The sequence below is a fragment of the Trachypithecus francoisi genome, unplaced genomic scaffold (assembly GCF_009764315.1).
Source record: "Trachypithecus francoisi isolate TF-2019V2 unplaced genomic scaffold, Tfra_2.0 Lachesis_group7, whole genome shotgun sequence".
In the NCBI taxonomy this organism is placed as follows: domain Eukaryota; kingdom Metazoa; phylum Chordata; class Mammalia; order Primates; family Cercopithecidae; genus Trachypithecus; species Trachypithecus francoisi.
The window spans coordinates 79,950,545-79,975,254 of NW_022681472.1; the positions used below are offsets into that span (position 1 = coordinate 79,950,545).

The 24,710-nt window shown below is 42.8% G+C and overlaps 1 protein-coding gene across 1 annotated transcript; it reads left to right on the top strand.

Moving 5' to 3' along the window:
- The first annotated feature begins 11,908 nt into the window (after nucleotides 1–11,908).
- On the top strand, nucleotides 11,909–24,100 carry ZNF572 (zinc finger protein 572). The gene is made up of 3 exons (XM_033202955.1): nucleotides 11,909–12,297; nucleotides 20,316–20,429; nucleotides 21,057–24,100. The coding sequence occupies exons 2-3, from the start codon at nucleotides 20,351–20,353 to the stop codon at nucleotides 22,565–22,567; spliced, it is 1,590 nt and encodes a 529-aa protein (XP_033058846.1). The 5' UTR covers nucleotides 11,909–12,297; nucleotides 20,316–20,350; the 3' UTR covers nucleotides 22,568–24,100.
- The last annotated feature ends 610 nt before the right edge of the window (nucleotides 24,101–24,710 follow it).

The window sequence follows — 24,710 nt, forward strand, 5'->3', positions numbered from 1 at the left end:
CCATTAATATATATTTGAAATCTGTGCTCAACTACTCATCTACTCTGACATATTAGTTCTTTTAATGTTTTTATTTTTATTTTTTTTGAGACAGGGTCCCACCGTGTCACACAGACTGCAGTGTAGTGGCACGATCTTGGTTCACTGCAGCCTTGACCTCTCTGGCTCAGGCAATCCTCCCACCTCAGCCTCCCAAGAAGCTGGGACTACAGGCGCGCGCCATCGTGCTTGGATAATTTTGTGTGTGTGTCTTGAGATGGGGTCTTGGTCATGTTGCCCAGGCTGATTTCTTTCCCTCCCTCCCTTCCTCCCTTCCTTCCTTCCTTCCTCTCTCTTTCTCTCTCTCTCTCTTTCTTTCTTTGACAGGGTTTCACTCCTGTCTCCCAGGCTGGATTGCAGTGGCACACTCTTGGCTCACTACAACCTCCACCTCCTATGCTCAAGAGATCCTCCTGCCTCAGCCTCCCGAGTAATTGGGACTATCAGTATCACCAGGCTGATTTCAAACTTCTGGACTCAAGTGATCCTCCTGCCTTGGCCTCTAAAAGTGCTGGGAGTACAGGCCTTAGTTCTGAACCTCATTCTCTCTTATCTAAATTGTTATAAAAGTCTCCTGTTTAGTTTTTCTCCTTACCTGTTCAACAGTCACACTTAAAAACAACAATTGAATTGAACTGAATTCCTATTACCTATAGATTTAAATTCAATTCCTCACCTTGGTCTGTATGACCTCTTACAATGTGGCCTCTTCCAGTCTATTCAGTCACTTCTCCTGCCTGCTTCTCCCTTCTTCTCTACATACTAATAGGTATCAGGTTTTCTGTAAGCCCTGAATTGTTGACTGTTCTCCAAACAACTGACCTTTACAGAACTCTGTGCCTGTGCAGGTACTATTCCTTCTGCCTAATATGTCTTTCCACCCAACAAAACCATCAAACTCTGTCCGGGCATGGTGGCTCACACCTGTAATCCCAGCACTTTGGGAGGCCGAGGTGGGCAGATTACTTGAGGTCAGGAGTTTGAGATCAGCCTGGCCAACATGGTGAAACCTCATCTTTACTAAAAACACAAAAATTAGCCAGGTGTGATGGCACACACCTGTAATCCCAGCTACTTGGGAGGCCGACGCAGGAGAATTGCTTGAACCTGCGAGGTGGAGGTTGCAGCGAGCCGAGACTGTGCCACTGCACCCCAGTCTGAGAGACAGAGTGAGACTCCGTCTCAAAACAAACAAAACCCACCAAACTCCTATTCATTCTTCAAAGGCCAATTGATTTCTTCTGCAAAGTGTTTCTCTTGCTCCCTTAAGTAAAGAGTTAGTCTGCTCCCTATGAGGCCAAAGTAGTAGTTTTCTTAATTTCTGTTGCAACATTTACCACGTTATGCTGTAATTTTGCTGTTCACATACCAGTCTTTCCCAACATCAGCTGTCCTGGTAGGTGGTGTGTGAGCAATGCAGATCAGAAGAAAAAAGGCATGGATGAGGTGGTTTGTAGAAAAATTAAAGTGTTAAGTTGTAAATTCCTGGGGTGCTTATATACTCAAAATAAGGGTGAAGAAGCTGCAAGCTACAGAATGTTCAGACTCTTGCAATCTCAGAAGCAAGATGAGCCAGTCACACAGCTGGAATCTGCCCATACGGAACAGAGGCTCCCATGGAGGCAGAATTCAGCCAGCAGGGCTTCTAGCTGCCCTGTCTGCCAATCTCTTTTTCCATGGTTTTGACATAATAACTTTTCTTTAAAGGCATTGCAAACGAAGCACGTAGTAATCACATCCGGGGTAGTCTATGTAGTGCCCCTTAGGGGAAACTCAGGATGAGTTTGGAAGAAGTTGTATAACCCTAATAGGTGCTTTGCTTGATGCACACAGCCAGTCAATACTCCCTTGGGTTGCAGCAGAGAAAGAGGTTTAATCGTAGGATCACCAACTGAGAAGATGGGAGGAAACCTTAAATCCATCTGCCCCTAAGGAACTTAGGGTTGGGGTTTTTAAGAGTTTTAGAGTGGGCTGAAGTGGGGAGACGCAAGGGGGCAGGGAGATGAAGAAGCTGTGTTCTCATGCTGATCCAGTTCCTCTGTGGGAATCTTCAACCTGGTGCTGGAATTCGGGGTCTGAAAAACATCTTAAGCAATCCTTAAACAAAAAACATATGATTCTAATGTCAGAGATCCTGTCTGTAGGAACAAAGGGAATATAAATGGTTAGTATCTAGTGACTTTTAGCAACAAGGAGGTGGGCCCAAGTGCAGTCCGATTAAAGCTTAATTGTAACTATATTTCTGTCCAGAACCCAGCATGCAATTTTTGTCAGCCCTGTGGGGGTGGTTTCATTTGTGCTCCAAAGGAGTGAAGTTGTGGGTGAAAGAATTTGTGTTTTACAAAAAGGAGTCATCCCAGGCCCATACCCTTCAAAGAGCTTGTGGATACTGCAGCCCAGAGGCTTCTCTTGCTATTCTCTGCTCATGTCTGTTGTGGCAGGGGGTTGCTTACTAATTCAACTGTCAGTCTCACCTTTTGACTGATTCGATTTGGGCAGCAATGTGCTCAGCTCCAGAGGGTAAAACACAACTGGCCTCAGCCAGTCACAGCACCTCCATTCTGTCTTGGCAGTCATCGCTCTAATCAGTGGGCATGTGATCAAGTTCTGGCCAGTGCGACAGAAGGGGAAATACACTGGGAGGTTTTGAAAACATGTTTCTCCTCGATAGGAGAGAGGCATGTGAAAATAAAGCCCCCTTTGCCCCCTTCCCTTCCTGCTTTGAACACTATGGTGTTAGAATGTGATGGGAGGAGTTGCTGCAGTCATTTTGTAGTCATGAGGTGAGAAGCCTAAGGGAAGATGTCATAAAAATGCTGAGAATAATGCAGAGGAAGGAAGAAAATGGCCTGGGCCCTTGAAAGCATCACTGAGCTGTTCCACCCATCACAGGACTGCCTGCTTTAAACATTTCTTAAGTGAAGAATAAAGTTCTTATGGTTTAAACCAGTGTGAGTCACACAGTCTGTAACTTGAAACTGAGAACACTCCTTAAGACACCCATATCAACACAGTTTCAACTGTTATTCTTATTGACACTGATGCGTGAAAACAACCATGGCTGGGGAAAGGCAAAAACTCACTCTTCCAGTGCCCTGTGTCGGCCGGCCAGAAGTCAGGGCAATCTCTACAAACTCCTGTCAGAATGACCCTTTCCAGGAGTAAACACAGAGAGTAAATACTTGTTTAGTAAGTGAATGAAAGAACAAAGGAAATGAAAGTAAACGTTTATAAAGGAACCTGATACATTTTCCATACTTCCCATGACCTTAATGCCCTCCAGGCATCATACCCTAAGAGTTTATTTACTCATTGTAAGAATGAAACAAGATTGCTGTGTTCACATTGCTCACTGCTAGCCTGGATGACAGATGTCCACATAGCATACTACAATGTAAGACAATCTGGTGAGCAAATTCATTTATTCATTCTTTTTTTATTTTTAATTTTTTGAGACAGAGTCTCCCTCTGTTGCCCAGGGGCTGGAGTGAAGTGGTGCGATCTTGGCTCACTGCAACCTCCGCCTCCCAGGGACAAGCGATTCTCCTGGCTTAGCCTCCTGAGTAGCTAGGACTACAGGCACCCGCCACCATGCCCAGCTAATTTTTGTATTTTTAGTAGAGATGGGGTTTCACCATGTTGGCCAGACTGGCCTTGAACTCCTGACCTCAAGAGATCCACCCACCCTGACCTTCCAAGTTGCTAGGATTACAGGCGTGAGCCACCACACTTAGCCTCATTTATTGATTCTTGAATTCAGCCAAAGATTTTTATTAAGTGGCTTTTCAAGAAGCTTATGGATGTAAAAGAAAGGCATTTTTTCCTGTTCCCCACATTCCTACAGCCCCATAAAAGAAAAACTGTTTTATTGGAAATAGCAGAAGGTATCCTCTGCCCTTCATTTCATTGCCCCCATCGTTACCCCTTACTCATTTATAGGATCAGGAAAACTGTCTTCTATGATGGGTGAGATGGAGCAGAAAAGACTGAACATGTGTGGTGTAGGCTCTTAAGTTCTCTAAGATCTTCCTATCCACAGAGCATTTGCTACCTGCTCTCTGCTTCTTGTACATGTGATTAGCACAATTTCTTGGGCAGGATTTTCTTCCAAGGCAATGAGAGCATAAGTTAGTTTGATGCATGGGGTGAAGTAGGAGGCCTGGGCCCCCAGGTTATCTCTCCAATCCAGTCTTACCTGCGACAAAGCTGATCATTTTGATCCCTATCTAATACCTGTGTTGGTACTCTCAATTGGTTTCTCAACAGGTTTCTCAATTGGCTCAGAACCTTTGGGCAAGTTGGGGAGGAGAAAAGGTTTAAGTATTCCTGGGAGAGTCAAGGGAGGCTAATTGGTGAGATGATATTTCAGATGAGAAGGAGGGGACATTTGCTATACAGATGGATGGGAGGTAGGGGAGGAGGCAAGAGTAGGAGTGACAGGGGGCAGTACCACTGTGTCAGAGGGTAAGACATAGAGGTACCGAAGAGCAAGCTATGTTCTGAGAACCACAAGTGGTTTTGCCGCTAGTGGGAGGAGCATGGTGGTTACAGACGAGCTAGAACAGAAACGTCCTGAAATTTAGATACTATCTTGATGATAGTAACCCATATTTGTGCCTGAGTAGTTTTCTCAGCCTGCTTCCTGCCAGTAGAAGTTTGGGGTTCTGAAGACCTCTTGCTGTTTTGTACTGTCTCTGTGCCTATCGATCCCAGTTGACAGGATACTTTCAGACACCTTGAGGCTTTTGGGGTGTTGATATGTCATTCACTCTATCAGACAAAAGGTATGCCCACAAATTTCATGAGATGAGGCCTTTTCTCCCTTGGCTTCCTTATGTGGTTGCTGGGGTCAAGGCCCTTAAGACTCTTTGGTATCCCACTGTTTAACACAGAAGTGTTTCAAGGCACGTTCTGAAGGAAGACCTGCACAGGTCTTTTGCAGTTTGCTGACACTTACTTAGAACACTCTTTCCTAGCGGTGCCCAATATTTGATCTTTACTCAGAAGCCATTTCTTAATTTTAACACTATTTGCCATCTGGAGAGGCTGGGATGTGGAAAAACAAATTGTTTCCAATGCAGCCGTTTCTAGCTCTTATATATTCAAGGCTTGGTTCTTCAGCTTATCTCTTTTCTCTTGCATTTTACCATAGGCAATGAGAGGAAGCCAAGCGGCATGCTTAATATTCTATCTTGAAATCTCTTTAGCTAGAACAGAGGTCAGCTGGCAGGCAGGCTGCCCCCTTATTTATTTTATAGTTATTTATTTATTTAGAGACAGAGCCTCACTCTGTCGCCCAGGCTGGAGTTCAGTGGTGCAATCTTGGCTCACTGCAATCTCAGCCTCCGGGTTCAAGTGATTCTCCTGCCTCAGCCTCCCAAGTGGCTGGGATTACAGGCATGTGCCACCACACCTGGCTAATTTTTGTATTTTTAGTAGAGATGGGGTTTCACCATGTTAGCCAGGCTAGTCTCCAACTCCTGACCTCAAGTGATCTGCCCACCTCCACCTCCCAAAATGCTGGGATTACAGGCATGAGCCACCATGCCTGGCCACCCATTTTCACACATAAAGTTTTATTGGAACACACCCATGCCTGTATACTAGTCTTGCATATGGGCTGCTTTCGAGTTACTATGGTGGAGTTGAGTAGTTGCAACAGAGATCATACGGCCCACAAGCGTGGAATAGTTACTCTCTAGACTTTTACAGAATGAATTTGCCAACCCCTGACCAAGATGTTGGAGGTGATTAGGTGAATTTCTTATTTTCTATGTGTTAGCACAGGTGACAGTGTCGCCAAATTTCTGCCACTACATAACAAAGATCCCCTTTCTCCGTCTTCCAATAACAGTTTGCTCGTGGCTAGAGTAGATAATTAGAAGGCAAGCATCACTCTTCATTCAATTCTGAGCTGGACCTGTGGTGCCAGCCTCAGCCTGCTTACACATACCATGTAGCCATTCTCCAGCTGGAAGTTCTGTCTGCAAGCTTGCTACTCCAGGGAACACACAAACTTTGTCCATGTGCCCTCAACCCCAAATCAAGAGCCTCCCTAGCAATTTAGCTGTGTACTAACTAAAGTCAGTTACAGAGAATAGAATTCACTTGAGCTGACATAAGGAATAAAAGATATATTACAAGGATTAAAGGACTTTTGGAATCACTGGGAGGACTGAGGAAATAGACTGCAGACTGAGCTTCCACGTGTGTCAATCAAAGCTGCTGCTACAACTACGGCAATTACAGCTTCAAAGAAGTCTCAGAAATGTAATGTTTAGCTTTTTCAGCTTATTAGTCTGTTTAGGCTATCATAGCAAAATACAAGACTGAGTGGCTTATACAGAAATTCATTTTCTCACAGTTCTGGGGTTTGGTTTTTTGGTTTTTGCTTTTTTTTTGACAGGGTCTCACCGTGTCATCCAGGCTGGAGTGCAGTAGTGCAATCATGGTTCACTGGAGCCTTGAACTCCTGGGCTCAAGCAATCCTCCTGCCTCAGCCTCTTGAGTAGCTGGGAATATAGGCATGTGCCACCATGCAAAGCTTTTTTTTTTTTTTTAATTGTTTGTACATAAGGAGTCTCACTGTTGTTCAGACTAGTCTCAAATTCCTGGGCTCAAGTGGTCCTCCTGTTTCAGCCTCCTGAAGTATTGGGATTACAGGTGTAAGTCACCATGCATGGCCTCATTTTCTCACACTTGTGGAAGGTAGAAGTCCATGATCAAGGTACTGTCAGTGTTAGTTTCCATGAGGACTCTCTTACTGGCTTGCAGATGGTCACCTTTTTGCTATGTTCTCCCCTGACCTTTCCTTTGTGTGTACACAGAGATGTCTCTGGTGTCTCTTCCTCTTCTGACAAAGACCCCAGTCCTGTCAGATTACAGCCCCACTCTTATGACCTCACTTAACCTCAAACACCTCCCTCGAGGCCCTATCTCCAAATATAGCCACACTGGGGATTACAGGTTCAACATAAGAATTTTGAATGAAGGCTGGGTGTGGCGGCTCACACCTGTAATCCCTGCACTTTGGGAGGCTGACATGGGCAGAGCATTTGAGGCCAGGAGTTCGAGACCAGCCTGACCAGCATGGTGAAACTCCATCTCTACCAAAACCACAAAAATTAGCCAGTTGTAGTGGTGCGCACCTGTAATCCCAGCTACTCGGGAGGCTGAGGCAGGAGAATTGCTTGAACCCGGGAGGCAGAGGCTTCAGTGAGCCAAGATCGTGCCATTCTACTCTAGCCGTGGGGGGCAGAGAGCGGGACTCCCTATCAAAAAAAAAAAAAAAGAATTTTCAGTGGACACAATTCAGTTCATAACACCAACTCTTCTCAGGAGGAATGCATAATGAAAAAAAGTGGTAATGGATATTGAGCAAATCAATACACAATATCTACCACAGCTTTAAAAAATAAAGGTTAAATTATTCATTTCAATATAAGTAATAGTATAAGTTCAGAAGCAATCTAAAAAATAGATTAAATAAATACTGGTATATTTACACAATGGAATAGCATGCAGCTGTTAAAAAAAAAAAAGAATACTGGGAGCTCTATGATAAATGTCTGTACTATTATAGAAAACTTTCAGTTGGGCACAGTGGCTCATGACTGTAATCCCAGCACTTTGGGAGGCTGAAGCGGGTGGATTACTTGAGCCCAGGAGTTGGAAATCAGCCCAGGCAACATAGTAAGACCCTGTCTCTACAAAACAAAACAAAGCAAAATTAGCTGGCAGTGGTAGCACACACCTATGGTCCCAGATACTTGGGAGGCTGAGGTGGGAGGATTGCTTGAGCCCTGGAGGTTGAGGTTGCAGTGAGCTGAGATCACGCCACTGGACTCCAGCTTGGGAGACAGAATGAGATTCTGCCTCAAAAATAAAAAAAAAAGAGAAGAAAATAAAACTCTCCATGATATGTTGTTAAGTGAAAAAACTAAAATTTAGAACAAAGTGAATAGTTTACTATCATATGTGTAGCAAAAGAAATGAATGAATATCTGTCACCTATCTTTATTCATTACTTATGTATGTGTATATGTATGTATATAAGTAGGTAGGTAGGTATTTGCTCACATATGGCGTATCTGTGAATAATACACAAGAAACATACAACGGTGATTGCCCCAGTGGAGAGAAGAACTGGATGGCTGGGGGCAGGGATGAGAGAGGACATTTCACTTTCTGTATGTATTTTGGAGGTTTTTGTTCATTTGTTTGTTTGTTGAGGAAGCAGATTCTGAGACTGAGTTTAGAGTCCAGGGTGTTGATTAGGAAATGGCCTTGGTATCCAAACCTGTGGAAGGGTGGGAAAGGAATCAGGATTGAGCAGAGGGGGAAGACCCGCAATTTGGGCCTGATGACAGATTCCTCCATCAGGCCCATCAAGAACTCAGGAGCTGGCTGGGCACTGTGGCTCCACCTGTAATCCCAACATTTTGGGAGGCCAAGGCAGGAGGATTGCTTGAGCCCAAGGGTTCACATCCAGCCTGGGAAACAAAGTGAGACCCCCCTCTCTACAAAAAAATTTAAAAATTAGCAGGGCATCATGGCACGTGCCTTTAGTCCCAGTTACTGAAGAGGCTGAGATGGGAGGATTGCTAGAACCTGGGCAGTCAAGGCTGCAGTAAGCCGTGATTGTGCCACTGCACTCCAGCCCAGGTGACAGAGTAAGGCTGTCTTTTTTTTTTTTTTTTTTTGAGGCGGAGTCTCGCTCTGTCGCCCGGGCTGGAGTGCAGTGGCCGGATCTCAGCTCACTGCAAGCTCCGCCTCCCGGGTTTACGCCATTCTCCTGCCTCAGCCTCCCGAGTAGCTGGGACTACAGGCGCCCGCCACCTCGCCCGGCTAGTTTTTTGTATTTTTTAGTAGAGACGGGGTTTCACAGTGTTAGCCAGGATGGTCTCGATCTCCTGACCTCGTGATCCGCCCGTCTCGGCCTCCCAAAGTGCTGGGATTACAGGCTTGAGCCACCGCGCCCGGCAAGGCTGTCTTAAACGAGGCAGAAATAGAGCATTTAAGAGTTATCCTGCTTTGGACAACACGGACAGGCTTTTATATTTCTGCCTTGATCAGTCACTAGTCGTGGGCTGCCTTGGAAAGGGCATGAGCTCCAGAAAGGCTATTCTCTGAAGCCGAAGCACTCCCTAAGGGAGCCAACAGCTGAAAGCTTTCTGCTCACAGCACTCTCAAAGGTGGGCAACATGAACTTCCTTGGAGTCTGAGTGATGCATCTCTGTATCTGTCACTTATGGTCTATATGATTATGACCTAGCCTCTTGAAACTTCTCTGACCTTATCTCCAAGTACTGTTCATTTCACTTGCTCTGCTCCTTATGATTTCTTGAGTTTCCATCTCAGAGTCTTTTTTCTTACTGTTCCTGTCTTAATTGTTCCTCCCTTACATAAGGATGAGGCCCACGCCTTTCTTCCTTCATACTTCTGCTGCAATGTCTCCCTACGGAGAGGACTTCCCTGATCACCTGAAATAGTACACTTTCTTTAACTTCCTTTACTTCTTTTTCTAATACTCATCACTGCTTAACATACATTTGTTTACTTTTTGTTGATGTTCATTTATGATCTCCCCACAATGTTTGGTGCCCTGGTGTATCCTCAGTATAGAAGATAACACAGTAACAGGCACACAGTAGGCTTTCAACAAATATTTGTTAAATAAATGAATGAAGGGGTCAGGCACTGTGCTAAGTTGTAAGATAGAATCATAAGCAAAAGTGGAGGCAGGCCCTGTTCTCATGGAACTTGCTCTCTGGATGGAGAGGCAAAATAATGCATCAATCACACAAACATAAAGTTGCAGTCATTACATGGGCTACAATGGAAAAAGAAGATATGATAGGAGAAGAGCATGTCGAAGAGCCTGGAAAGCTTCTGTGAGAAAGTGATGTGTAAGCTGAAATCTGAAGGATGAGTAAGCTTCAGTTAGGTAAAGGAACATGGAAGAATCAGGTTCATTTTTGGAAAAGATCCCTCTGGATTCAACAGGGAAGAGTGCATGAGAGGGAGCAAGGATGGGTATCTATAGGACTGTTAGGAGGGCATAGAAATCCTTCCAAGTGAGGGGTGATGGTTGCCAGAATAGAGGTGGCCCAGGTGGTTAGGAGAAACAACTACAGGTGAGAATTATTTATTACACAATGGATGAGGCTTATTTATTAATTGTATATGGAAGGTAAGGAAAGGGAAGTGAAAAGAAGGACTTTTGGGTTTCCATATAACTGGATGGATGGTTGAAAGAATATTGGAAGAGAAACAGGTTTATTTTGTTTTATTTTGTGTTTATATGTGTATACGGAGAAGAATAGTGAGAGAGAAGATAGATTATGATTTTGATTTTTGACATTTTGGTTTTGAGGTGTTATTGAGACTTCCTGTGTGAGATGCCAAGTAGACCACTGGTTATGAGTGAAGAGCTAAGACACGTAGCTTGGGCTGGAGAAGCAAATTTTTGAGTTGTGTGCCTAGGTGGTATTTGAAAATGTGAGAGTGGATGAGATTGCCTAGGCAGAGAACATTCAGTGATAAGAGGAGAGGATGATCTTGAGTGACTGACTTGGAAAAGAGACTAACAGGACTGACTAGAGATGTTGGAAGAAAAGGAGGAGAATGTGGTATCACCTCAAAAGAGTGTTTCTAGAAGACGAGTCCTTAGCCATATCAAACCTCCTGAAAAATGACCTGAGAACTAAAAAATACCAATTGCACTAACTGACATCATGGAGGTCATTGGTGATGCTAGTGATTTTTCGTTGTTGTTGCAGGAGAAATGTTAAGGTTAGTGGAAAATTGGTGAAATGGAAACATTGTGAGTAAAAAGAGGAAAGAAAAGCTGAGGGACCATTTGGCGATGGGGGTGGAGGGATTGAGAGTTTAGTTGATAGTGTGAAGTTTCCAAGAAGATGGGTAGGAAAGTTAGTACCAGTAAAGGGCTTATTAAAATACCAAAGAGCCCAGCACTTTGGGAGGCCGAGGTGGGCAGATCATGAGGTCAAGAGATCAAGACCGTCCTGGGAACATGGTGAAACCCGTCTCTACTAAAAATGCAAAAATTAGCTGGGCGTGGTGGCTGGCGCATGCCTGTAGTCCTAGCTACTGGAGAGCTGAGGCAGGAGAATTGCTTGAACCCGGGAGGCAGAGGTTGCAGTGAGCCAAAATCCTGCCATTGCACTCCAGGCTGGGGAACACAGTTAGACTCCATCTCAAACAAAACAAAACAAGCAAACAAAAAAAAAACAAAAAGAAAAAAAACACCGCCAAAGAGGGACTCTGTGTTGTAACAGGAAGGAAGAAACAGAATGGCAGTGTGCAGACTTGAGTGGATTTCTATATTTGGTAGAGGTGAGATGAAGGGACTGGCTTCTATTTTCTCTGTAATGAAAGAGGAGGGATTAAATACTTTTCCAGGAGTTAATAAGGGTGCCTTGTAAACGAATTGTTTTATATGTGAATGGATGCCTTGGCTTTCTAACATTCACAGATAAGTAAATATATATCCACGCTCACAGCGGTGGGAACAGAAACAATACGTGTTTAAAAATACTAGAATGAGACCAGGCACGGTAGCTCACGCCTGTAATCCCAGCACTTTGGGAGGCTGAGGCGAGCGGATCACGAGGTGAGGAGATCGAGACCATCCTGGCTAACACGGTGAAACCCCATCTCTACTAAAAATACAAAAATTAGCCGGGTGTGGTGGTAGGTGCCTGTAGTCCCAGCTACTCGGGAGGCTGAGGCAGAAGGATTGCGTGAACCCGGGAGTCGGAGCTTGCAGTGAGGCGAGATCGCGCTACTGCACTCTAGCCTGGGTGACAGAGCGAGACTCCGTTTCAAAAAAAAAATACTAGATTGATTTAGATTCTAATAGTGATGATAATTAATGTGATGATATTCTGATGGCAAGGAAAGGTATAAGCTCCAATCAGGCCTCTGTCGTAAGCCGCCTGACAAGTGACAGGAATGAGGTTCACAGCTGACTGGTCACAGCACAAGGAAAGGAAATCCACCCCCACGCTCCTTCTGGTCCAGGACCCTAAGGGTTAAGATCAACGAGAGTTGGCCATCACTGCTTCCTAGAGCGGCCCTAGCAAAGCCGCCAGGGGAGATGGGGGTAACTTCCTGTTTCTGCCTTCCGGGTTTGAGAGTTTAGGACCCTGGGTTGGTGGGGTCAGAGGGAGAGGGGGGCGCCTTCCTCCTGGACTGCTGGGGGTGCAGGGCGCCTTGGGTGTAGCACCCAGAACAGTGAGTTCCTTCTTGGGGGAAAGGGAGCCGAGGGTTGCGGGCTAGAGCAGTGGAAACAGCTCCGTCCAGGCTGCAGTGGACGTCCGCAGAGAGATCCCGTTGCTGCCAGGGGCGAAGGCCCAGCATCTCCCACTGGCGGGCCACCGTCTTCCTTGTCCGCGGGGTCCCTTAAGGGATCTTGTCGGCCGGAGACCGTTTAGTATCCTGGAACTTCACCCCCCAGCGTCTCCAACTTGTCCCTGCCATTGGTTCTTAAAACTAGGCGTCAGGCAGTGCATTTTCTTTGAAGGATTTCTGATCAAAGCACGGCCCCACTCTGATCAGCTAGTTGCTCTGTAACAGTGAAAACACTCCTTCCCCGTGGAGAGACATCTTAATGGCAGCCCTTTATGGCCTTGCATTTGCCACCGTTTTGCTGAGCCACTGTTCCGGGGGCTGCTTTGCTGCCAAATTTAATAGTATTTTAGTAGGGAAAATGGCGGGTGGGAGGGTGGTAATGTGTTACCCAGACTCAAGCTTATTTTGTGAACACTTTGATAACAATATGTAACTTAGGACAGCAAAATATGTAACTCCATTCGAACAACTCCACCCCCTTCCTTTTTTTGCATTCAGGTGTATGGTTTTTTCCCTCCCCTCACTCAAACACTGGGGATATTAGTAATGTAGACTAGTTTCATGTTTCTCTAGGACATATCCCTACTTGCTGAGTGTACTTATGGAATGTCGACTCACTTTGTTACAAGGTTTAGGAATGTAGATCTGTTTTCTAAAACGCCAGTCAATATATTCTAAAATAAAGGGACTCTTTGAGGATTATTTGTAGTTTGGCATTATGCCCAGCTCTGCTTCCCATTCTAGTTTATGATAATTAGGTAAGAGGGTGAAAAAGGTCAGCATCCAGACAGACTTGGAGCTCAATCCTGCTCTACCACTTTCTAGGTGACCTTAGGAAAGTTTCTTAATACCTTTTAAACTCATCCTGTAAAATGCTGGTAGTTGTTCATACACCTCAGAGGGCTATTGTAAGAATTAAATGACAAATGTGTGGAAATTATTTCATTCACTACCTGGCGCATAATAGGCAGCAATGGTGAAAATACAATATAAATACAGATACTGTTTTTTGTTTTTAAAATGTGTGCTTTTGTATATCCTTTTATGTCCTTATTTTTTCTCCCAAATAATGATATTCTTTATATTCTGAAATGGATGCCAGAAGTCCATATGTCATTGCCTTCCTGTGGTAGATCACATCATTTTCTTCTTTTTATTTCTTATTTTTTGTTGTTGAGACGGAATCTTGCTCTGTCGCCCAGGCTGGAGTGGTGCAGTGACACGATCTTGGCTCACTGCAACCTCCGCCTCTTGGGTTCGAGCGGTTCTCCTGCCTCTGCCCCGTGAGTAGCTGGGACTACAGGCGCGTGCCACCACGCCCGGCTAATTTTTTGTAGTTTTAGTAGAGAACAGGGTTTCACCGCATAGCCAGGATGGAACATTTTCTAGTCCCTTAAAATAGGTTAGTGATTGTTGGCTCCAGAAGACAAAGTTTAGGCTGAAATGGGTATTGTGAATATGATAGACTTAGGAACTAAGTGCAAGGAGGAAGAGGTCCTCTTGAGGCTCCTTTTTATATTGCAGGGTTATTGGCTATAATTATTCCACCTCTGCTTTGTCCTAATTTCTCTTTACTGGTTATGTAAATCCTAACTTTCCTTTGAAATTCACTTCAAAGGTTTCTTTCTGTCAAGACCAAGTTACTCTTTTGAAACTAAACAGCGTGCTTTTTTTTCTTTAGCTGCTTATGTGTGCATATTGATTCCTTGAAGTCTTTATAAAAGTTTTATTATTGGTGTCTTTTAAAAAAAATACTTTGCTTTTTAAATTAAAAGTGTTTCTAAGCTATGCGTGGACAATGAGGATTAGTATTCTGTCTTTGAAGCTTGATCCTCAAACCTTTAATGTGAAGATTTACTTTTTTTTTTTTTATTATACTCTAAGTTCTAGAGTACATGTGCACAACGGGCAGGTTTGTTACATATGTATACATGTGCCATGTTGGTGTGCTGCACCCATTAACTCGTCATTTACATTAGGTATATCTCTTAATGCTATCCCTCCCCCCCTCCACAATAGGACCCGGTATGTGATGATCCCCTTCCTGTATCTAAATGATCTCATTGTTCAATTCCCACCCGTAAGTGAGAACATGCAGTGTTTGGTTTTCTGTTCTTGCGATAGTTTGCTGAGAATGATGGTTTCCAGCTGCATCCATGTCCCTACAAAGGACACAAACTCATCCTTTTTTATGGCTGCATAGTATTCCATGGTGTATATGTGCCACATTTTCTTAATCCAGTCTGTCACTGATGGACATTTGGATTGATTCCAAGTCTTTGCTATTGTGAATAGTACTGCAATAAACATACATGTGCATGTGTCTTTATAGCAGCATGACTTACAATCCTTTGGGTATATCCCCAGTAATCGGATGGCTGGGTCAAATGGTATTTCTAGTTCTAGATCCTTGAGGAATCACCACACTGTGTTCCACAAAGGTTGAACTAGTTTACAGTCCCACCAACAGTGTAAAAGTGTTCTCACTCTGATGATAGTTTCTTTTTCTGTGCAGAAGCTCTTTAGTTTAATTAGATCCCATTTGTCAATTTTGGCTTTTGTTGCCATTGCTTTTGGTGTTTTAGACATGAAGTCCTTGTCCATTCCTATGTCCTGAATGGTATTACCTAGGTTTTCTTCTAGGGTTTTTATGGTTTTAGGTTTAACATTTAAGTCTCTAATCCATCATGAATTAATTTTGTATAAGCAGTAAGGAAAGGATCCAGTTTCAGCTTTCTACTTATGGCTAGCCAATTTTCCCAGCACCATTTATTAAATAGGCAATCCTTTCCCCATTTCTTGTTTTTGTCAGGTTTGTCAAAGATCAGATGGCTGTAGATGTGTGGTATTATTTCTGAGGGCTCTGTTCTGTTCCATTGGTCTATATCTCTGTTTTGGTACCAGTACCATGCTGTTTTGGTTACTGTAGCCTTGTAATATAGTTTGAAGTCAGGTAGCGTGATGCCTCCAGCTTTGTTCTTTTGGCTTACAATTGTCTTGGCAATGCGGGCTCTTTTTTGGTTCCATATGAACTTTAAAGCAGTTTTTTCCAATTCTGTGAAGAAAGTCATTGGTAGTTTAATGGGGATGGCATTGAATCTATAAATTACCTTGGGCAGTATGGCCATTTTCACAATATTGATCCTTCCTATCCATGAGCATGGTATTTCTTCCATTTGTTTGTTTCCTCTTTTATTTCACTGAGCAGTGGTTTGTAGTTCTCCTTGAAGAGGTCCTTTACATCCCTTGTAAGTTGGATTCCTAGGTATTTTATTCTTTTTGTAGCGATTGTGAATGGGAGTTCATTCATGATTTGTCTCTCTGTTTGTCTGTTACTGGTGTATAAGAATGCTTGTGATTTTTGCGCATTGATTTTGTATCCTGAGACTTTGCTGAAGTTGCTTATCAGCTTAAGGAGATTTTGGGCTGAGATGATGGGGTTTTCTAAATATACAATCATGTCATCTGGAAACAGGGATAATTTGACTTTCTTCTTTTCCTAACTGAATACCCTTTATTTCTTTCTCTTGCCTGATTGCCCTAGCCAGAACTTCCAACACTATGTTGAATAGGGGTGGTGAGAGAGGGCATCCCTGTCTTGTGCCAGTTTTCAAAGGGAATTTTTCCAGTTTTTGCCCATTCAGTATGATATTGGCTGTGGGTTTGTCATAAATAGCTCTTATTATTTTGAGATACGTTCCATCAATACCGAATTTATTGAGAGTTTTTAGCATGAAGGGCTGTTGAATTTTGTCAAAGGCCTTTTCTGCATCTTTTGAGATAATCATGTGATTTTTGTCTTTGCTTCTGTTTATATGCTGGATTACGTTTATTGATTTGCGTATGTTGAACCAGTCTTGCATCCCAGGGATGAAGCCCACTTGATCATGGTGGATAAGCTTTTTGATGTACTGCTGGATTCAGTTTGCCAGTATTTTATTGAGGATTTTTGCATCGATGTTCATCAGGGATATTGGTCTAAAATTCTCTTTTTTTGTTGTGTCTCTGCCAGGCTTTGGTATCAGGATGATGTTGGCCTTGTAGAATGAGTTAGGGAGGATTCCCTCTTTTTCTGTTGATTGGAATAGTTTCAGAAGGAATGGTACCAACTCCTCCTTGTACCTCTGGTAGAATTCGGCTGTGAATCCATCTGGTCCTGGACTTTTTTTGGTTGGTAGGCTATTAATTGTTGCCTCGATTTCAGAGCCTGCTATTGGTCTATTCAGGGATTCAACTTCTTCCTGGTTTAGACTTGGGAGAGTGCAAGTGTCCAGGAAATTATTCATTTCTTCTAGGTTTTCTAGTTTATTTGTGTAGAGGTGTTTATAGTATTCTTTGATGGTAGTTTGTATTTCTGTGGGGTTGGTGGTGATATCCCCTTTATCATTTTTTATTGCATCTATTTGATTCTTCTCTCTTTTCTTCTTTATTAGTCTTGCTAGTGGTCTATCAATTTTGTTGATCTTTTCAAAAATCCAGCTCCTGGATTCATTGATTTTTTGGAGGGATTTTTGTGTCTCTGTCTCCTTCAGTTCTGCTCTGATGTTAGTTATTTCTTGCCTTCTGCTAGCTTTTGAATGTGTTTGCTCTTGCTTCTCTAGTTCTTTTAATTGTGATGTTAGGGTGTCAACTTTAGGTCTTTCCTGCCTTCTCTTGTGGGCATTTAGTGCTATAAATTTCCCTCTACACACTGCTTTAAATGTGTACCAGAGATTCTAGTATGTTGTATCTTTGTTCTCATTGGTTTCAAAGAACATCTTTATTTCTGCCTTCATTTGGTTATGTACCCAGTAGTCATTCAGGAGCAGGTTATTCAGTTTCCATGTAGTTGAGCGGTTTTGATTGAGTTTCTTAGTCCTGAGTTCTAATTTGATTGCACTGTGGTCTGACAGTTTGTTATAATTTCTGTTCTTTTACATTTGCTGAGGAGTGCTTTACTTCCAAGTATGTGGTCAATTTTGGAATAAATGTGATGTGGTGCTGAGAAGAAAGTATATTCTCTTGATTTGGGGTGGAGAGTTCTGTAGATGTCAATTAGATCTGCTTGGTGCAGAGTTGAGTTCAATTCCTAGATATCCTTATTAACTTTCTGTCTTGTTGATCTGTCTAATGTTGAAAGTGGGGTGTTAAAGTCTCCCATTATTATTGTATGGGAGTCTAAGTCTCTTTGTAAGTCTCTAAGGACTTTCTTTATGAATCTAGGTGCTCCTGTATTGGGTGCATATATATTTAGGATAGTTAGCTCTTCCTGATGAATTGATCCCTTTACCATTATGTAATGGCCTTCTTTGTCTCTTTTGATCTTTGATGGTTTAAAGTCTGTTTTATCAGAGACTAGGATTGCAAGCCCTGCTGTTTTTTTGTTTTACATTTGCTTGGTATATCTTCCTCCATCCCTTTATTTTGAGCCTATGTGTGTCTCTGCATGTGAGATGGGTCTCCTGAATACAGCAAACTAATGGGTCTTGACTCTTTATCCAATTTGCCAGTCCGTGTCTTTTAATTGGACCATTTAGTCCATTTACATTTAAGGTTAATATTGTTATGTGTGAACTTGATCCTGTCATTATGATATTAGCTGGTTATTTTGCTCGCTGGTTGATGCAGTTTCTTCCTAGCATCGATGGACTTTACATTTTGACATGTTTTTGCAGTGGCTGGTACCTGTTGTTCCTTTCCATGTTTGGTGCTTCCTTCAGGATCTCCTGTAGGGCAGGCCTGGTGGTGACAAAATCTCTAAGCATTTGCTTGTCTGTAAAGGATTTTATTTCTCCTTCACTTATGAAACTTAGTTTGGCCGGATATGAAATTCTGGGTTTAAAATTCTTTTCTTTAAGAATATTGAATATTGGCCCCCACTCTCTTCTGGCTTGGAGAGTTTCTTCCGAGAGATCTGCTGTTAGTCTGATGGGCTTCCCTTTGTGTGTAACCTGACCTTTCTCGCTGGCTGCCCTTAACATTTTTTCCTTCATTTCAACTTCGGTGAATCTGACAATTATGTGTCTTGGGGTTGCTCTTCTCGAAGAGTGTCTTTGTGGCATTCTCTGTCTTTCCTGAATTTGAATGTTAGCTTGCCTTACTAGGTTGGGGAAGTTCTCCTGGATGATATCCTGAAGAGTGTTTTCCAACTTGGTTCCATTTTCCCTGTCACTTTCAGGCATACCAGTCAGACGTAGATTTGGTCTTTTCACAGAATCCCATATTTCATAGAGGCTTTGTTCATTTCTTTTTACTCTTTTTTCTCTACACTTCTCTTCTCACTTCACTTCATTCATTTGATCTTCAGTTGCTGATACTCTTTCTTCCAGTTGATCGAGTCGGTTACTGAAGCTTGTGCATTTGTCACGTAGTTCTCGTGTTATGGTTTTCATTTCTATCAGTTCTTTTAAGGTCTTCTCTGCATTGATTATTCTAGTTATCCATTCATCCATTCTTTTTTCAAGGTTTTTAGTTTCTTTGCACTGGTTACGTAGTTCCTCCTTTAGCTCTGAGAAGTTTGATCGACTGAAGTCTTCTTATCTCAGCTCGTCAAAGTCATTCTCTGCCCAGCTTTGTTCCGTTGCTGGCGATGAGCTGCGTTCCTTTGGAGGGGGAGATGCGCTCTGATTTTTTGAATTTCCAGCTTTCTTGCATGCTTTTTCCCCATCTTTGTGGTTTTTCTCTGCCTTTGGCCTTTGATGATGGTGACGTACTGATGGGGTTTTGGTGTGGGTGTCCTTTCTGTTTGTTAGTTTTCCTTCTAACAGTCAGGACCTTCAGCTGTAGGTCTGTTGGAGTTTGCTTGAGGTCCACTCCAGACCCTGTTTGCCTGGGTATCAGCAGCAGAGGCTGAAGATAGAATATTGCTGAACAGCAAGTGCTGCTGTCTGATTCTTGCTCTGGAAGCTTCGTCTCAGGGGTGTACCCCGCCGTGTGAGGTGTGAGGTGTCGATCTGCACCTAGTGGGGGATGTTTCCCAGTTAGGCTACTCAGGGGTCAGGGACCCACTTGAGCAGGCAGTCTGTCCATTCTCAGATCTCAACCTCCATGCTGGCGGATTCACTGCTCTCTTCAATGCTGACAGGGGCATTTACCTCTGCCGAGGTTTCTGCTGCTTTTTGTTTAGTTATGCCCTGTCCTCAGAGGAGGAGACTACAGAGGCAGGATGGCCTCCTTGAGCTGCTGTGGGTTCCACCCAATTCGAGCTTTCCAGTGGCTTTGTTTACCTACTTAAGCCTCAGCAATGGCGGACGCCCCTCCCCCAGTGTCGCTGCTGCCTTGCAGTTAGATCTCAGACTGCTGTGCTAGCAATGAGGGAGGCTCTGTGGGCGTGGGACCCTCTGGGCCAGGTGTGGGATATAATCTCCTGGTGTGCCGTTTGCTAAGACCCTTGGTAAAGCGCAGTATTAGGGTGGGAGTTACCTGATTTTCCGGGTGTTGTGTGTCTCAATTTCCTTTGGCTAGGAAAAGGAATTTCCTTCCCCCTTGCGCTTCCCAGGTGAGGTGATGCCTCACCCTGCTTTAGCTCTTGCTGGTCGGGCTGCACCCACGGACCAGTGCCAACTGTCTGGCACTCCCCAGTGAGATGAACCCGGTACCTCAGTTGAAAATGCAGAAATCACCCATCTTCCGTGTCGCTCATGCTGGGAGCTGGAGGCTGGAGCTGTTCCTATTCAGGCATCTTGGGCGTGCCCCCCCGAAGATTTACGTTTTTGCATTGTTATTTCAGGGTTAACCCTTAATTCTAAACATTTGGATCTGAGATAAGATTTTCTAAAAGGGCTGCTAAGAGTTGTGTTTCTTATTTTCAGTATGGTTCATGGAACATTCTGTGCCTCCTATTGTGTTGGAATGGTTGGGAAGGAAGGAGGAAGCATAAACTTTAACATATACCTCCAAACATAATTTATTTCCTTCCACAGGGTTTCTGATCTCTAACTTGGCTGTGATCATTGTGATGGAGCAAGAAAAAAAACTGTTGGTCTCAGATTCTAACAGCTTTATGGAGAGGGAGAGTTTGAAAAGCCCCTTCACAGGTGAGGGATCAAGACGATGGTCTGAATCCTTAGGAAATTTGATGTAGAAAGAACAGGACACTAGAATGAGACAAACCTTAATTTAATTCCTTGTTCTGTCACTTATAAGCTGTGTTAATTATTTCAGCCTCATTGTTCTCATCTTTAAGAAAATGAATAATACCGATTTCACATATATTTTAGAAGTAGTGAAATACCCCATCCAAAGCTACTGTTCTTAATAAATGGTGGCTATTGTTATTTCTATAGCATTTGCTCAGATTTTAGCAAAGCTATTGTCTAGTTTTTACCTGAGATGGTATCCTGTTCAATTTCACTCCTATTCACATCAATCCTGTTTTTTCTCTTAAGTCTTCTAGAACAAAATTTAATGCATTTGTTTTTAGATTGATGTTCCCTTTGCCAATAATGGTTCAAATAATGCATTAGTGTAGTTGCTAAGTACAAAAAAAAATCCACCTGCTTCTGGTAAACAGGGGAAAAGAAGTGAAACTGTCTTTAAAAACTTTTTAATATGAGATATTTATGAGGTTTTACAGCGTTATTTCCTCTCTTCCACTGCAGTTTAGAATTTACTTCTCTGGCAGAGGTGCAGAATATGGTTAGAATATTTGTTTATTCTTGCAGGAGATGAAAGTATGAATAATTTGGAAACTGTTCACCACAATAATCCTAAAGCAGATAAACTTAAAGAGAAACCTTCAGAATGGTCTAAAAGACATAGACCACAACATTATAAGCATGAGGATGCAAAAGAAATGCCACTGACATGGGTTCAAGATGAGATTTGGTGTCATGATTCCTGTGAGAATGATGGCAAGTCAGAGAATTGGGGAAATTTTATAGTTAAAGAGGAGGAAAAACCCAGTCACCAGGAATGGGACCCAGGAGAACATACCAATGCCTATGTGCAGCAGAATCCATCCTTTGTAGACAGACCCTACAAATGTTCCGAATGTTGGAAAAGCTTCAGTAATAGTTCTCATTTGCGTACTCACCAGAGGACCCACTCAGGAGAAAAGCCTTATAAATGCTCTGAGTGTGCAAAATGCTTTTGTAACAGTTCTCACCTGATTCAGCATCTAAGAATGCACACAGGAGAGAAGCCCTACCAGTGTGGTGAATGTGGGAAAAGCTTCAGCAATACCTCCCATCTTATTATCCATGAGAGAACTCACACGGGAGAGAAACCCTATAAATGTCCCGAGTGTGGGAAGAGATTCAGCAGCAGCTCTCACCTTACTCAGCATCACAGATCACATACAGGTGAAAAACCATATGAATGTTCTGTCTGTGGAAAAGGCTTCAGTCATAGCTATGTCCTAATAGAACATCAGAGGACTCACACTGGAGAAAAACCTTATAAGTGCCCTGATTGTGGGAAGAGTTTTAGTCAGAGTTCCAGCCTCATTCGCCACCAGCGGACACACACAGGTGAGAAGCCCTACAAATGTCTCGAGTGTGGAAAAAGCTTTGGTTGTAATTCTACTCTAATAAAACATCAGCGAATACATACAGGAGAAAAGCCTTATCAATGTCCAGAATGTGGGAAGAATTTTAGTCGTAGTTCAAACCTTATTACACACCAGAAAATGCACACAGGAGAGAAATCCTATGAAAGTTCTGAATATGAAGAAAGTTTGAGTCACAACTGCAATGTGATAGAAGAATGCAGAATGCAGTTAGGAGAAAAACCATATAGATGTTGTGAATGTGGAAAGAGTTTTGGCCTTAGCTCCCATCTCATTAGACATCAGAGGACACATACAGGAGAAAAGCCTTACAGATGTTCTGAGTGCTGGAAAACTTTCAGTCAGAGTTCCACCCTGGTGATTCACCAAAGGACACATACAGGAGAGAAACCTTATAAATGTCCTGATTGTGGTGAATGCTTCAGTCAGAGCTTTAACCTTATCAGGCACCGGAGGACCCACATAGGGGAAAAACCTTACAAATGTACCAGCTGTGAGAAATGCTTCAGCAGAAGTGCCTACCTCAGTCAGCATCGGAAAATTCACATAGAAAAGCCTTTTGAGTCTCCTGATGTTGGGGATTTTCCTCGTGAATGGACTTGGAAAAGCTGTTCAGGGGAAGTGCCCCTCATCCCTTCATTTTCAGTGTCAAATTCATCTTCCTGAGTCCCAAAGCCTGGTGATGGTTTTTTCTTCCTTGTCGGACCACGACAATGTAGGTATTCTGTGATTGTTGTGCTATAAAGTTTCTTTGATGTGTTTGTTAAAACATTTGGAAAAAGTCAACCTCCCAGTTTAAAGGATGGGAAGACCCCAATCACCATGTTATTGGATCTGTCCAGTGAGAGATTCATCCACCAAGGATGAAGAAAGGAGGACTTTAAAAAATTTAAGGTAAGATAGTAATAGCTTCAAAAGAAATGTACAGAGTAATCCTGAGATTAAGCAAAGGAACCGTGAGAACCTGAAGCTAGAATTGCTATTGAATTACTTTTTCTCTTCCCTTACTGGGTAGCGATACATCATTACCAGCCGCAGGGGTTTACCCAGATAAAGGGTATTTTTGAGCAAATAATGTGATTTCCTGGCTATTTTGTTGGGCCTTAAGAAGGAAAAGATTTTTTTTTTCAAATGCATTTTTAGCCACTAAAAATAAACTATTGTAGCAGCTAGAACTATACTGTCCAATACCATAGCCTCTAGCCATATGTAACTATTTGTATTAAGATTAATTGAAATTTTAAATCCAGTTCCTCAGTCACACTAGCCACTTTCTAAGTGTTCAGTAGCTCTATCTGATCAGCAGCTGCTGTATTGGATATTATAGAAGGTTCTTTCATTCAAGATCATCATTCTTGACAGACCCATAAATATTTCCTATAAAGACTGTAGAAATGTGTTCTGGAGGGTTTGCTCTCCAAAAGGAATTGTAACATTGAGTAGAACTGGGATAGAGTATTGAAGACACTGGGTTTAGAGATTGGATATTTTAATGATTGTGTGTTCTAATTCATGTGCTGCCGACTGAGTTATCTAGTGATATGACCTCACTGTCTTGACCAAAGCCAGAATAGAAGGCAGGATTCCTGAATTCTGTCTTACAATTTTTAATGAAGAGCCTTTTCCCCAAGTTATCCCATTACGTAATTCTTGGTCAGCTGAAGAACTTGGTTCTTTTTCTAGTAATTAACTCACTAATTCTGAGCCAGTGTCCAAGGACAGTTTGCCATTAAGGAGTAGTGAGACTTCTTAGCTTCAGTACTGACAGTTTTCTTTTGCCTCTTGACATAATTGGTATATGGATCTGATAACTGAGGCCCCATCTTCCCTACTTATTCCTGTGGGAATGATACTTTGGAAATTATTAGATATATCCTATTCCCTTCCTCCCATTTTATTTCCTACTAGTGCAAAAGGTAGACAAGTAGGAAGGTTAGGACTCCTGAGTTGCCCATGATTTCATCTAATTTTTTGGATTCAGAATATATTTTATGAATAATATGCAGAGATGCATATTATGAATGTGAAGCCAGAATGGGTCAGTTGTAGCTGCTGCAAAGGTCTGTAGCTGATGGTCATTTAATTGCATAGGGATTATTTTATCTTTCATGATTGTGGTGCACCTGATACTGGCAGGGTATTTGTGTGTTTTTGTATTGTTATTTGATTACAAAAATAAAGCAAAAACTAACAAATAAAGGTATTGAAGAAGAATTTTGGGGAACTTTTCTGCTTTCAAAAAAGGGGGAAAACATTAGGCCTTACTGGCCTTTTATTTTTATTTTTTTCTTATTCATTAATTTTTTTTTTTTTTTGAGACGGAGTCTCACTCTGTCACCCAGGCTGGAGTGCAGTGGCGTGATCTTGGCTCACTGCAAGCTCCACCTCCTGGGTTCATGCCATTCTCCTGCCGCAGCCTCCCGAGTAGCTGGGACTATAGGCACCTGCCACCACACCTGGCTAATTTTTTGTATTTTTAGTAGAGACGGGGTTTCACTGTGTTAGCCAGGATGGTCTTGATCTCCTGACCCCGTGATCCACCCGCCTCGGCCTCCCAAAGTGCTGGGATTACAGGTGTGAGCCACTGCACCCGGCCCTTATTCATTAATTTTTTTTAATAGATAAGGTCTCACACTCTCAACCAGACTGTAGTGCAACGGCACCATCATAGCTGACTGCAGCCTCAAACTCCTGGGCTCAAGGGATCCTCCCATCTTAGCCTCCTGAGTAGCTAGGACTACAGTGCATGCCACTGCAGTCAGCTAATTTTAAAATTTTTGTAGAGACAGGGTCTTGCTATGTTGCCCAG

Coding starts and splice junctions, on each gene's coding strand:
- ZNF572 (XM_033202955.1), top strand. CDS start 20,351: ATGGAGCAAGAAAAAAAACTGTTGGTCTCAGATTCTAACAGCTTTATG. Junction 20,430..21,056: donor TTTGAAAAGCCCCTTCACAG/GTGAGGGATCAA, acceptor TTATTCTTGCAG/GAGATGAAAGTATGAATAAT.